General features: G+C 43.0%; 1 protein-coding gene across 1 annotated transcript in view; it reads left to right on the top strand.

The window, feature by feature from the left end:
* Positions 1-11,502, top strand: part of LOC124594592 — a 79,070-nt gene extending 67,568 nt beyond the window's left edge. Inside the window, exons 4-5 of the mRNA XM_047132964.1 lie at positions 7,655-7,805; positions 10,704-11,502. Coding sequence (XP_046988920.1) covers positions 7,655-7,805; positions 10,704-11,399 — 847 coding nt within the window. The 3' untranslated portion in view covers positions 11,400-11,502. The remainder of the gene's footprint in view (positions 1-7,654; positions 7,806-10,703) is intronic.
* Positions 11,503-11,890: the final 388 nt, after the last annotated feature.

Here is an 11,890-nt window from a genome sequence, read left to right on the forward strand (position 1 = left end):
ATAAAAGACTATTCTAAACGTGACGTGTCCGCCAGCACCAGGCGCTCATCGCAGCTTTATCCCACAAGCTAAAAGCAATTTAATCTTTGCTGTTGACAGTGAATTAGAATGGACACATTATTGCCACCTTCAGGCAACGTATGAGCCCTTATAGTGCGTGAAACTTCCTGACAGATTGAAACTGTGTGCCCGACCGAGACTCGAACTCGGGACCTTTGCCTTTCGCGGGCAAGTGCTCAACCAACTGAGCTACCCAAGCACGACTCACGCCCCGTCCTCACACCTTTACTTCCGCCAGTACCTCGTCTCCTGCCTTCCAAACTTAACAGAAGCTCTCCTGCGAACCATGAAGGACTGGCACTCCTGAAAGAAAGGATATTGCGGCGACATGGCTTAGCCACAGCCTAGGGCATGTTTCCAGAATGAGTGGGTGTTTGGGCCGCAGTTGCCGCCTTGTACATGAGTGTCGGATAACAGGAGGTCGTTTCTACCATTTCAGAAGGGATTATGCCCGAGGACCGAACGCACATAATTTTTGGCAGTAACCTACCACCATTTCGTAACTAAACCAGTTATTCCGTTCTACTGAAGCTTTAAGGTTTGCTGATGAATAGCGTGGTCCGTATCGAGGAGGGCGAGCTTCAAGCCTTCCCTCGCTTAATGACATTCGTCCTTCTTTATCTCCGGAACGCCAGTGGAGACGGTACTTTCATCGTTGATCTAGTGATCATGTGGTGTGGGAACGTCCTGTCGAGCATCCATCAAGACCTAGTTGCTGACGCCGTCAGGGAAAGGGGGGCACCGTTCGCGGAGGCCTCCAGCCCGTTGCACCCTCATCATTGCTGCTAAGCGTTCTCCACTACCCTACATTTGTGCTGGTCTATGCCTTTTTGTGTCTTGTTAGACTTCAGTAGCGCCGTTTCACTTCCTAATTACAGTTGGTTTTCAGAGTTCAGGAACATTTGGAAGTTCCCTCCTGTACGCCGTTCTTCTCAGACATGTCGTGCTTCCAATGGGCAAGAGTTACCACTGGTTGGAGAAATAAAGGGGAAACTGACTATTTATGGGTTTTTCGGACGATTGCCTTTTTTCTTGCGAGGAGTTTGTTTGCCACGCTAAGCATTTGGAGAGACTTTATATGGTGGACTGGTCTGATGCTCGACTTTGGCCCTGACAGCCTTTACTTTAAATTTCCTTCAGAAAAGATAGCGCTGTGTTCGTACCGTTCTGCCGGTCGTGTCAATTCCCTCCAGCTGCACGACCCAGAATCTGACGTCAGTCATTTGGGAGTCAGGGAGGAGCGAGAATTGTTAAGCGTTTTGCATGAGTTTTCTGATGTCTTGACTGATACAATCATCCAGTGCAAGTTCCGTCTTACTGATGATGTCTCGGTACGACAAGCGCCTAACCGCCTCTCCCCACGAAAGATGGCTGTCTTTTAGGAGAAGTCAAATCATATGCTCGGCCAGAGAGCAATTGGACCATCCGCTTTCCCTTCGCCTCCCTGATCTTTTTGGCTCCTAAGGGTCGAGACAATGATTAGAGGCCATTTACTGATTATCGTTCCCTTAATAAGAAAGTAATTTTAGAGTCAGTGCCACTTCCAGACCTCCATAACGCCTTTATATGTTTTCCGGGTCCCTCTTATTTCACCATGCTAGATTTAAATCAGACATATTATCAAATACTTCTTACTGGAGATTCCAAGCCAGCCACAGCCTTCTCTACTGATTTGAACCAATACAAATTCAACAGCTTTTCTTTTGTCCACTGGTGCTGCGTCTTGGCCCGGTTTATGGCTCACGTGTTGGGAGATTTAGGGTTTCGCTAGTCTATAACTACTTAGACGATGTGGTCATTTATAATCGGTCGTTCAGCGGACATCTTGAACATCTTCGTCAGGTTTTAGTTAGACTGCGGAAGGCTGGTCTGACAGTTAAACCATCGAATGTCACTTTGGACAGGTGCCAAGTTTCGTTTGTGGGGCACTTGGTGTCCGGCGACGGAATTAGAGTCGACCGCTGCTTAAGGAACATTCCCCCTCCGGTAAACAAGAAGGGCATTCCAGGTTTATTGGCATGGAAAATCACTTTCACAAGTTCGTGCCTAATTTTGCCCAAATCGCTGCCGCCGCCCCCCTTAACAATCTGCGTAGGAAGGGGCAAAATTTCGTGTGGGAAGAAAACTAGCAGGCCGTCTTTGATGCAGTTAAAACTGCCTTAACTAATCCGCCGGTCTTAGCTATCCCTCATTTTGATCAAAGATTCGTTGTCCAGACCGATGCCTTTAATGCTGGTGTTGCCACGGTGTCGCTCCAGCAAGATAGAGAAGCGTCCTTCGTCACATCTCTAGAAGATTGATGGGCGCCGAACTTATATACTCTGTTTACTAGTGTGAGGTATTGGCTGTCTTGTTCGCTCTCGAGAAATTTAAATTTTACCTGGAACTCCGGGAGTCCGATCTCTAGACTGACAACCAACCCCTTAGTTGGGTCCTCCTCGGCCTAGAAAGACAGGAAGGATCGCGAGGTGGCCCTCCGTATCTCCATCTTCCGTTTTCAAATGCGCCATATTAGAGGTTCTGATAACTTGGTTGCTGATGAATTCAGTCTTCAGTCGGATGTTCGGAGAGGAGCGTGAGCTAGTTCCTCGACGTCCTCCTGAGACAGGAGTTCTTCCGGGCAGCGTTCTTACCGAGGTTCCCCAGCTCTTCAGCGATTTAAAGTGTAAACAAGACCCTGACCTAGCGCCTATTCGTAAGCAGCTTTTGGCGGGTGTTCGTATCCCAGGCTACACCTTGTTGAAAGGCATCCTTTACTGAGAGGAAGGTGGACCGCTAAAACTTTGAATTTGTTTGCCGATCGAGCTCGTTCCATCGATTTTCCATTATTTTCATATTTCATTGGCGGGAGACAACTTAGACATCCACAAAACTGTTGCGAAGATTCGGCGCCATGCCGGTGTTCACAGCAACTGCAGTTACGAAGCTACCCCAACAACATTAGCAAACTTTCAACCAGTGCCTTGTCTACGGTTAAGTATGTGTGATTTATAGTTTGGTGGTTGTAAACATAAGCCAAATTCTCAGTCGCTTATACACAGGCTGCAGCAGTTCTCATATAGTCAGATTAAAACTTTTAAACCATAAAGTGTGTTGTAAACCGAAGTGGCCGTGCGGTTAAAGGCGCTGCAGTCTGGAACCGCAAGACCGCTACGGTCGCAGGTTCGAATCCTGCCTCGGGCATGGATGTTTGTGATGTCCTTAGGTTAGTTAGGTTTAACTAGTTCTAAGTTCTAGGGGACTAATGACCTCAGCAGTTGAGTCCCATAGTGCTCAGAGCCATTTTTTGTGTTGTAAACAGTTCGCATCTTAAAATATTAAAACTTTTAAAACTCTAAGCCATTTACTCTCAGTATACGATTTCTACGGTTGCCACAACAAGGTGTATTCTGCCGTTGTTTTACAGCTCTCTCTTATTTTGTAGTGTCCCATATAGTGGTTCTAAATAATTTCTTTTCCACTTACAAATACTATGTTGTCCTGTATCATGAACTGAGTGGAATAATGACCCGTAGGGGATATTATTTCATGAGGTGATTTTCTGGTTCATAGTGAGTGATACGACAGTCAAAATTGGATTGGAAGTAGCTCATACGGCGCTATTTCAGAGTGGCGTCACCCACGATTCTATGTGGTCTTTACCATGATACCATTCTTACAAGGTACTCGTAGGCTATAGCATGTGAAGTAGCAAACAAAATTTTGCTGTTTTCCTCTAAACTCTAACTCTCTCTAGATCAGTTTCTGGAAATGTTATTGTGTACAGAGTCACCAAATGTTAGTAGTGACTTATTTTCAGTGTTTTAATTTCATGTATCATATTGTAAACACTGTTATTCGATGATGTTTCGACAGTGGAGCCTATTGTCGTTTACTACTATGCACATTTCTGTTATTAAAATTTAGGAAGTATTCTGTAATTGGCGCACAGCGATCTACATTAAATGCTAAAAATCAAATAAAACACCCTCGATCACGTTTTCAGTTTTTTTATTTGTTAGCAATCGGTTTCGGCGCTTGACTCAGACCATCTTCCGGCTTTTCCTCGCTGCAACACACTAATAATACGTATTCAGTACAGATGGATGAAAATACAGCTAAACGACGCCTAAAATATGTTTTTGCTGTTGTGGTCTTCAGTCCAACGACTGGTTTGATGCAGTTCTCCATCCTACCCTATCCTGTGCAAGCCTCTTCATCTCCGAGTAACTACTGCAACCTACATCCCTCTTTATCTGTATATTGTATTCACCCCTTGGTCTATGTCTACGGTTTCTACCCCCCCCCCCCCCCCCGCCCCCACCAACACGCTTCTCTGCTCTAGTACATTGGTGATCCCTTGGGCCTCAAAACGTGTCCTACCAACCGGTTTCTTCTTTTAGTCAAGTTGTACCAAAAATTTATCTTCTCCACAATTCTGTTCAGTACCTCCTCCGAATCTTCAGTATTCTTCTACAAGATCACGTTTCAAAAGCTTCTTTTCTTGTCTAAACCGTTTATCATGCATGTTTCACTTCCATACATAGCTCACTTCCATACATAGCTTTCAGAAACGACTTTCTGTCACTTAAAACTACACTCTATGTTAACAAATTTCTCTTCGTCAAAAACGCTTTCCTTGCCATTGCCAGTCTACATTTTATATCCTCACTACTTCGACCATCAACCGTTATTTTTCTTCCCAAAGAGCAAAACTCATCTACTACTTTCACTGTCTCATTTCCTGATGTAATTCCCTGTCACCTGATTTAATTCGACAACATTTTAACATCCTCGCTTTGCCTTTGTTGATGTTCATCTTATATACTCCTTTCATGACATTGTCCATTCCGTTAAACTGCTCTTCCAAGTTCTTTGCCGTCTCTCACAGAACTAATATGTCATCGGCAAACCTCAAAGTTTTTATTTCTTCTCCCCTTATTCCTACACCACAGTTTTAATTTTTTCCTTTACTGCCTGGTCAATATTCAAGCTGAATATCATCAGGGATAGGCTAAAACCTGTCTCACTCCCTTCTCAACCACTGCTTCTCTTTCGTGCCCCTCGACTCTTATAACTGACATCTGGTTTCTGTACAAATTGTAAATAGCCTTTCGTTCCCTGTATTTTACCTCTGCCGCCTTTAGAATTTGAATGAGAGTATTCCATTCAACATCGTCAAAAGCCTCACTGTAAGTGTACAAATGCTATAAACGTAGGTTTGCCTTTCTTTAACCTATCTTCTATGAGAAGTCGTAGGATCAAGCATTGCCTGGCGTGTTCCTACATTTCTCTGGATTCCAAACTATCCTTCCCGAGGTCGGCTTTTACTAGTTTTTCCATTCTTCTGTAAAGGATTCGTGTCAGTATTTTGCAGCCGTGACTTTTTAAACTGATAGTTCGGTAATTTTCACACCTGACAGCTTAAAATATACTTTACAATAATTGGAAAGTAAGATGTAATACCCACTGCGGCTGCTTGTGGCGGCAGATGGCGTGAAATCATAGAAGTAAGGTTATCACTGCTGAATGAGACAGCTTTGGTCTAGATTATATACTCTAAGCTCCGGCCATCGCCTACAGCTTTACATCATTAAATGTAAATGTCGTCTGAGTAGGGCCTCCCGTCTGGTAGACCGTTCGCCTGGTGCAAGTCTTTCGATATGACGCCACTTCGGCGACTTGCATGTCGATGGGGATGAAATGATCATGATTATTACAACACAACACCCAGTCTCTGAGCGAAGAAAATCCCCGGCCCAACCGGAAATCGAACCCGGGCCCTTCGGATTGACATTCTGTCGTCCTGACCACTCAGCTACCGGGGGCGGACTTTACATCATTGATAACCAATCACGCGTGAGATATACTACATTGATTGGTTTAGTTGAATTTATAAGAAATATTGATAGAGCAATAAATATATAAATTACATACACACGTAAAATTTTACGTCTCCAATCCTATCATTCTTGATTTAAGTAAAAGAAACAAAATGACAGGCGTGCTGTAATCGTTATTGTGTGCAGACTGCTCCCTTGTGGGCATTTGTATGTACTCGCTGCAGCAAAGGTAGCTCTACCAGGCCGCTGTAGCAATGGCTTGTCAGTATCGGTAGCCGTGGCAGAGTACGGTACGCTGAGGAGTCAACGGATGTCTGGTAGCTTGGAAGTCGATCTTCGTGCTTCAGCTTTGGTCGACGGTGGTAGCGAAAGACTAACTGCCACAATATGGCCTCCAGTGATCAGAAGAAACCGCTTAAGCGATCATTTACGTGGACTGTACATTACCGTCAAGATTCTGGTTATAAACTTGGACAATACCATCTTCAAACTCTCTATGCACATTAAAAAAAAGCACTATCGCTGTTGAACGAACAGCTTGATTTTAGAGAAATATTCTTTTTTGAGCTTTTTGATGACTTACTTTAGGATGGCTGCAGCCTTTTCGTTATACTTATATTAGCAGCTGTGCTTGGTGATAATTAAGACTGTCTAAGGAGATTATGACTCTACATATTGTCATACCATAGTTACAGCCATGGATGGCCGTTCCAATATTAACCGTTTTTATAATTTTGATATACACTAAAGATTTTGACCAACTGTTGTCTATAACAGTTATTTACTATATTGTAGTGATGTAACTGACACGTGTTTTACATATACTAAATGTGCTTCTTTTATTTACATGTTTATTGTCGCCAGTTACTGCGATGACATAGCATTTCTGCAACTATTGTTCGTAAAAATACAGAACATATATCTCATTTTCTGACAACCAGTCCTCAGACAAGTATCCTCTTCTACTTGTTCCTGGGATGAAACCTCTTTTATTTCTGTTACCATTCACAAGAATAATTTTCTCTTTTTATACTTATTTAATTTTTGTAAGTTAGCTCGATCTTCGTCGCTACTTAAATTTTGGTCATTTGGTGTGTGGAGTGAGTAATCGCTGCTCTTTGTATTGCAGACATCGTTCACTACAGTGACCGTTGCGTAAACGCTAATGTGATGGCTGGTAAAATGCAGATCCAGACTGGAACTGAGCCAAACATTACGCTAGTACGCACGTGCATGCATTGATTTCTACCTGGTTTTACTCCCTACATCGTAAGCGTCCGATCTACAAGTTTTGCTGTACCAGCACGTACTTCAGTAGATTTTTAACTTTCTTTTAAATCAATTTTAATTTTTCCCCGTTATGAACCGAAATTCTTTTAGAATTTTCACGGGTTTCAGCGTCATCAAATGGTTCAAATGGCTCTGAGCACTATGGGACTTAACATCTATGGTCATCAGTCCCCTAGAACTTAGAACTACTTAAACCTAACTAACCTAAGGACAGCACACAACACCCAGCCATCACGAGGCAGAGAAAATCCCTGACCCCGCCGGGAATCGAACCCGGGAACCCGGGCGTGGGAAGCGAGAACGCTACCGCACGACCACGAGATGCGGGCTTTCAGCGTCATCTTTGACAGCTTTCGGTCGAAAATGTATAACCGTAATTCTGATAAGAAAAAGAGGTAAGAGACAATGTATTAATCCTTACTGATGAAATTACATAATAGTCCACGGTATTTCACTAACGCTTTCGTGAAACTGCAATCTAGCTCTTCGCTCCGGAGAGTACGCCACTGGCGTGTAATTAGACCGGAGGTGGAAGGGAAGGGTAGTGTATATAAGCTCCAGAGAGAAGCTCAGGCAGCATCAGTCATTGCCTGCAACGCATCCACCATCTTCAGCAGCGCAATGAGGATCCTGGTAAGAATGTGCCTCTTGTTCACGCTTCTTTCGTTCCTCAAAACGCCCTCATTAGTGTGAGCATCTACAGCCTTCTCTTCTCATGTTGTTTATAATGAACTTCATACCAACTGCATTCAAACCGTGATTAGCACAAAATCACTGTTGTATTTCTTCATGGATTAACAAATGAATACATAAGGAAACACGAACCAGTAACTGAACCTGACGTCCTCAGCAGTCTTCTCTCTGACACCAAGATATACACTCTAGACAAAAGTCATTTTAACAGAGAGCAGAAACAGCAAACAATTTTTGGACTTCCAGCAGACTGAGATATTATATGGAAATATCTCTTTTTATCACGTACCAGTTAAGTACATATATTACAAAAATTACTTGTAAATAAGGGTCATCGTAAAATGACATGTGTTAACAACTACTTTTATTTCTAATGCATTGCTTTCTGCACTGAGGGTACTTGTTCGTGGAATTCAGTTACTGAAAGACAAGCTGATATTTTGTTAGTCTTTACGTTGTTTCTTAAACATACTTATTCCTCCGGTAAGGATTTCACTTCTAGAAAAGCGTCAACATCGAAACTTCATTACACAAACTCTGGCAAACCCAATGCTGCGCCTCTGAAAATACAAGTTTAGATATTAAATTGGAATTAAATAATATGCATAGGTTACTTTTTCATCTTAAAAGAGCCCAAATTGCGCTGATTGACTGGTTGGATTACATAACTGTTAGCATACCAATGAAATATCCCAGACAGAGATCAAAGCCGGCAGTAATACCTTCTGATGTGTATGTGCCACTCTAAGAGGTCCAACACCGCGATTGATACCTACTGTGAGGTATTCCTTGTTGATGATGTCCACCAATGCAAACAAACTGCAGAAACTTACTTTTTCTGAGATCATTTTTAATAACCATTCATTACTATTCATTAACTCTCTTAGTTTCTTCTTTAATGTGTTGTTGTCAAGTCTGCAATATTAGACGTGTTGTGCAGTAATTGTGTTCCGTTAAGCGCAGGTTTCTGACCGAAGTAGTGAAACATGTAAGTTTTTATTTCCTCGTAAATAATTCTCTACTCATCACACAACTTCTTGATAGATTGAATTGAAGAATGAGTTAATAATAAATTCACTCGTCGGTCTATCGGAAAGCAGGACTCTTCTAGCTATTGCAGTTAGTGAACAGTAACCCTCTAATAGTAAATTGTTCAAGTTAACAAAGGCATCTGAGTATGTGCACTAATTTTCTTTGGGAGAAGTAACACATTAAATGTCTCTTAGCGGAAATTGAACTGGACACTGGATTTATGTAATGAACTAATGGTTCCCATTTAAGACTCACATTTTTAATATCTTCTAACTGGTTTGAGGTAGCCCGCCACGTATTCCTGTCCTGTGCCAACCTCTTCATCACAGAATAGCAACTGCATCATATGTCTTCGTTTACTTGAATTTTTTTGGTCGTACTCAAATCTCTGTCTTCTTATGCTGGTTTAACCCTCTACTGCTCTCTCTAGTACCGTTCAAGTTCTTCCCTGATATATTAACGCATGTCCCATCATCCTGTCCCTTCTTCTTGTCAATGTTGCCGGCCTGGGTGGCAGAGCGGTTTTAGGCGCTACAGTCTGGAACCGCGCGACCGCTAAGGTCGCAGGTTCGAGTCCTGCCTCTGGCATGGATGTGTGTGATGTCCTTAGGTTAGCTAAATTTAAGTAGTTCTATGTTCTAGGGGACTGATGACCTTAGAAGTTAAGTCCCATAGTGCTCAGAGCAATTTGAACCATTTGTCAATGTTTCTCAAATGCTTCTTTCTTCGCCGATTCAGAGGAGAAAATCATTATTCCTTGCCTTATCAGTCCACCTAAATTTCAACAACCTTCCATAGCACTACATATCATACCCTTCCATTCCCTTTCTTTCCTATTTTTCTTTAGCCGATGATCCTCGGCCATAGAATGTTGTGCTCTAAATGTAGATTCTCAGAAATTTCTTTCTGAAATGTCTGCTACTAACAGACCTCTCTTGGAAAAAAATGCCTTCTTTGCCTGTCCTAATCTACCTTTTATGTCCTCCTTCCTTTCCCCATTTTGTGTTATTTTTATCCAATTTAGCTGAATGCCTTTACTTCGCCTACATCGTAGTGACTAATTGTAATGTTAAGTTTATCGCTAATTTCATCTATGCTACTGTTCATTACTTTCGTCTTCCTTCGATTTACTGTCAGTCCATATTCTGTGCTGATTAAGTTGTTCATTCCATTTAACGGGTCCTGGGTTTTATCACTTTCACTGAGTATAGCGAATGCCATCGTATATATCTTTTCACCTAGAATTTTATTCGCACTCTTGAAACATTCTCTTATTTCCGTTATTATTGAATCCACATGTAGACAGGCCATAAGAGACCATAATATTCTATATCTGTCTTACACCCTATTAATCTGGGAAGTTCGTTCTTTTTTTTCCAGCAACACTAATCTCTCTTATCCCACCTTTACCTATAGTTTACTCCACATTTAAAAATTTCAAACAGCACGCACAATACTGCATTGTCGAACCCTTCCTCTAAGTTGTCAAATCGGATGGATCTATTTTTCGTAACTTTTGCATCTATTATCAAGCACAAAGTCAGAAATGCCTCTCTGGATACCGCTTTCTTACCAAAAGTTACACTGATCTAAAAGACCCCCAGTGTTCTTTTTCTGCTTTCATAAATCTTGTTCTCCATATTCAGAGTGCATGAAATTTTCAGTGTTTCTTATATACTGAAAGGCTGGCATAATATTTATAAACTGTTAACATCTGCACCGTGAGCAGTCTTCTGTGAGATGTGCTGTTAATCGTAACCTTACAGCAAACATGGTACACATTCCATACCAAGAAAACTTTTTCAGGTCTGTGTGTTGCTGTTTGGACTGGCTCTGGCCGAGGAGAAGCAAGTGGAAAAGCGTGGGCTGATTGGCTCCCTGGGTAGCTATGGCGGCGGTGGGTACGGATCGACTATCGACCACGGCATCGGCGCCAGCAGCTACAGCAGCGGCGGGATCAGTGGTGGATACGGGGGTGGCTACGCTGGTGGTTATGGAGGTGGCTTTGGAGGCGGCTATGGAGGCGGCTATGGAGGCGGCATCGCCGCTGCTGTTGGAGGCGCTCGCGTCACCAACATCGCCATCACCAAGCAGGTGCCCATCCCATACCCAGTACCAGTGCAGCGTACTGTCCCAGTACCAGTCAGGGTTCCTGTCACAGTGCCAGTCAACAGGCCGGTACCGGTGCCCGTCCCACAGCCGTACCCTGTCCCCGTGCAGAGGCCAGTCCCAGTACCCGTGAGTGTCCCTAGTCCTGTCCCCGTACCAGTACCACAGCCCGTCGTCGTCAACCAGCCAGTACCTGTCGTCGTGGGAGGCGGAGCTGGCGTCGGCGGAGGTCTCGGAGGAGGCTACGGCGGCGGCATTGGCGGAGGCTACGGAGGAGGCTATGGTGGAGGCTACGGTGGTGCCATCGGCGGTGGCTACGGTGGTGGCTACGGTGGTGGCTACTCTGGAGGCATTGCTGGAGGGTATGGAGGCTACGGGAAATACAGCCACTAACATCAGCAGCTGACGCCAACATCTCAAACAACACACAGTGTCATTCATAAATCATTCCATACCTTTTGTAACTACAAAAATAATAAAATCTGCAGTTAAGAAATTCGTTAAGATTTACTCCATCTTTTGTTGACAACCAACCTTGTTTATAATCCAGTTTTCTGCTATATTCCGTTCTACCCTTTAATGGTACTCATCACTATTTTAGAACACATATGCGACAAAGCAACTCAAACCTCTGTGATTTTTGTCATGTACTTCACATGTTCTCAACTTATATAACTTTAGTGACAATTTTGTGCCTAAAGCCATGCAGATCGCCCTTATTCATTCATAATTTACTGAATGCAAAAACCACTGAAATACAGAGAACATTAAAATTCTTTAGCGTAATAGAAACACAATAGCGATTAGATTCTATGTCTTATTTTTCATTCTATCGCTTCCAAGCAGGTTGTGTGATCTTAGGCAGAATGATGATTAAGTAACGC

The sequence above is a fragment of the Schistocerca americana genome, chromosome 2 (assembly GCF_021461395.2).
Source record: "Schistocerca americana isolate TAMUIC-IGC-003095 chromosome 2, iqSchAmer2.1, whole genome shotgun sequence".
NCBI lineage: Eukaryota > Metazoa > Arthropoda > Insecta > Orthoptera > Acrididae > Schistocerca > Schistocerca americana.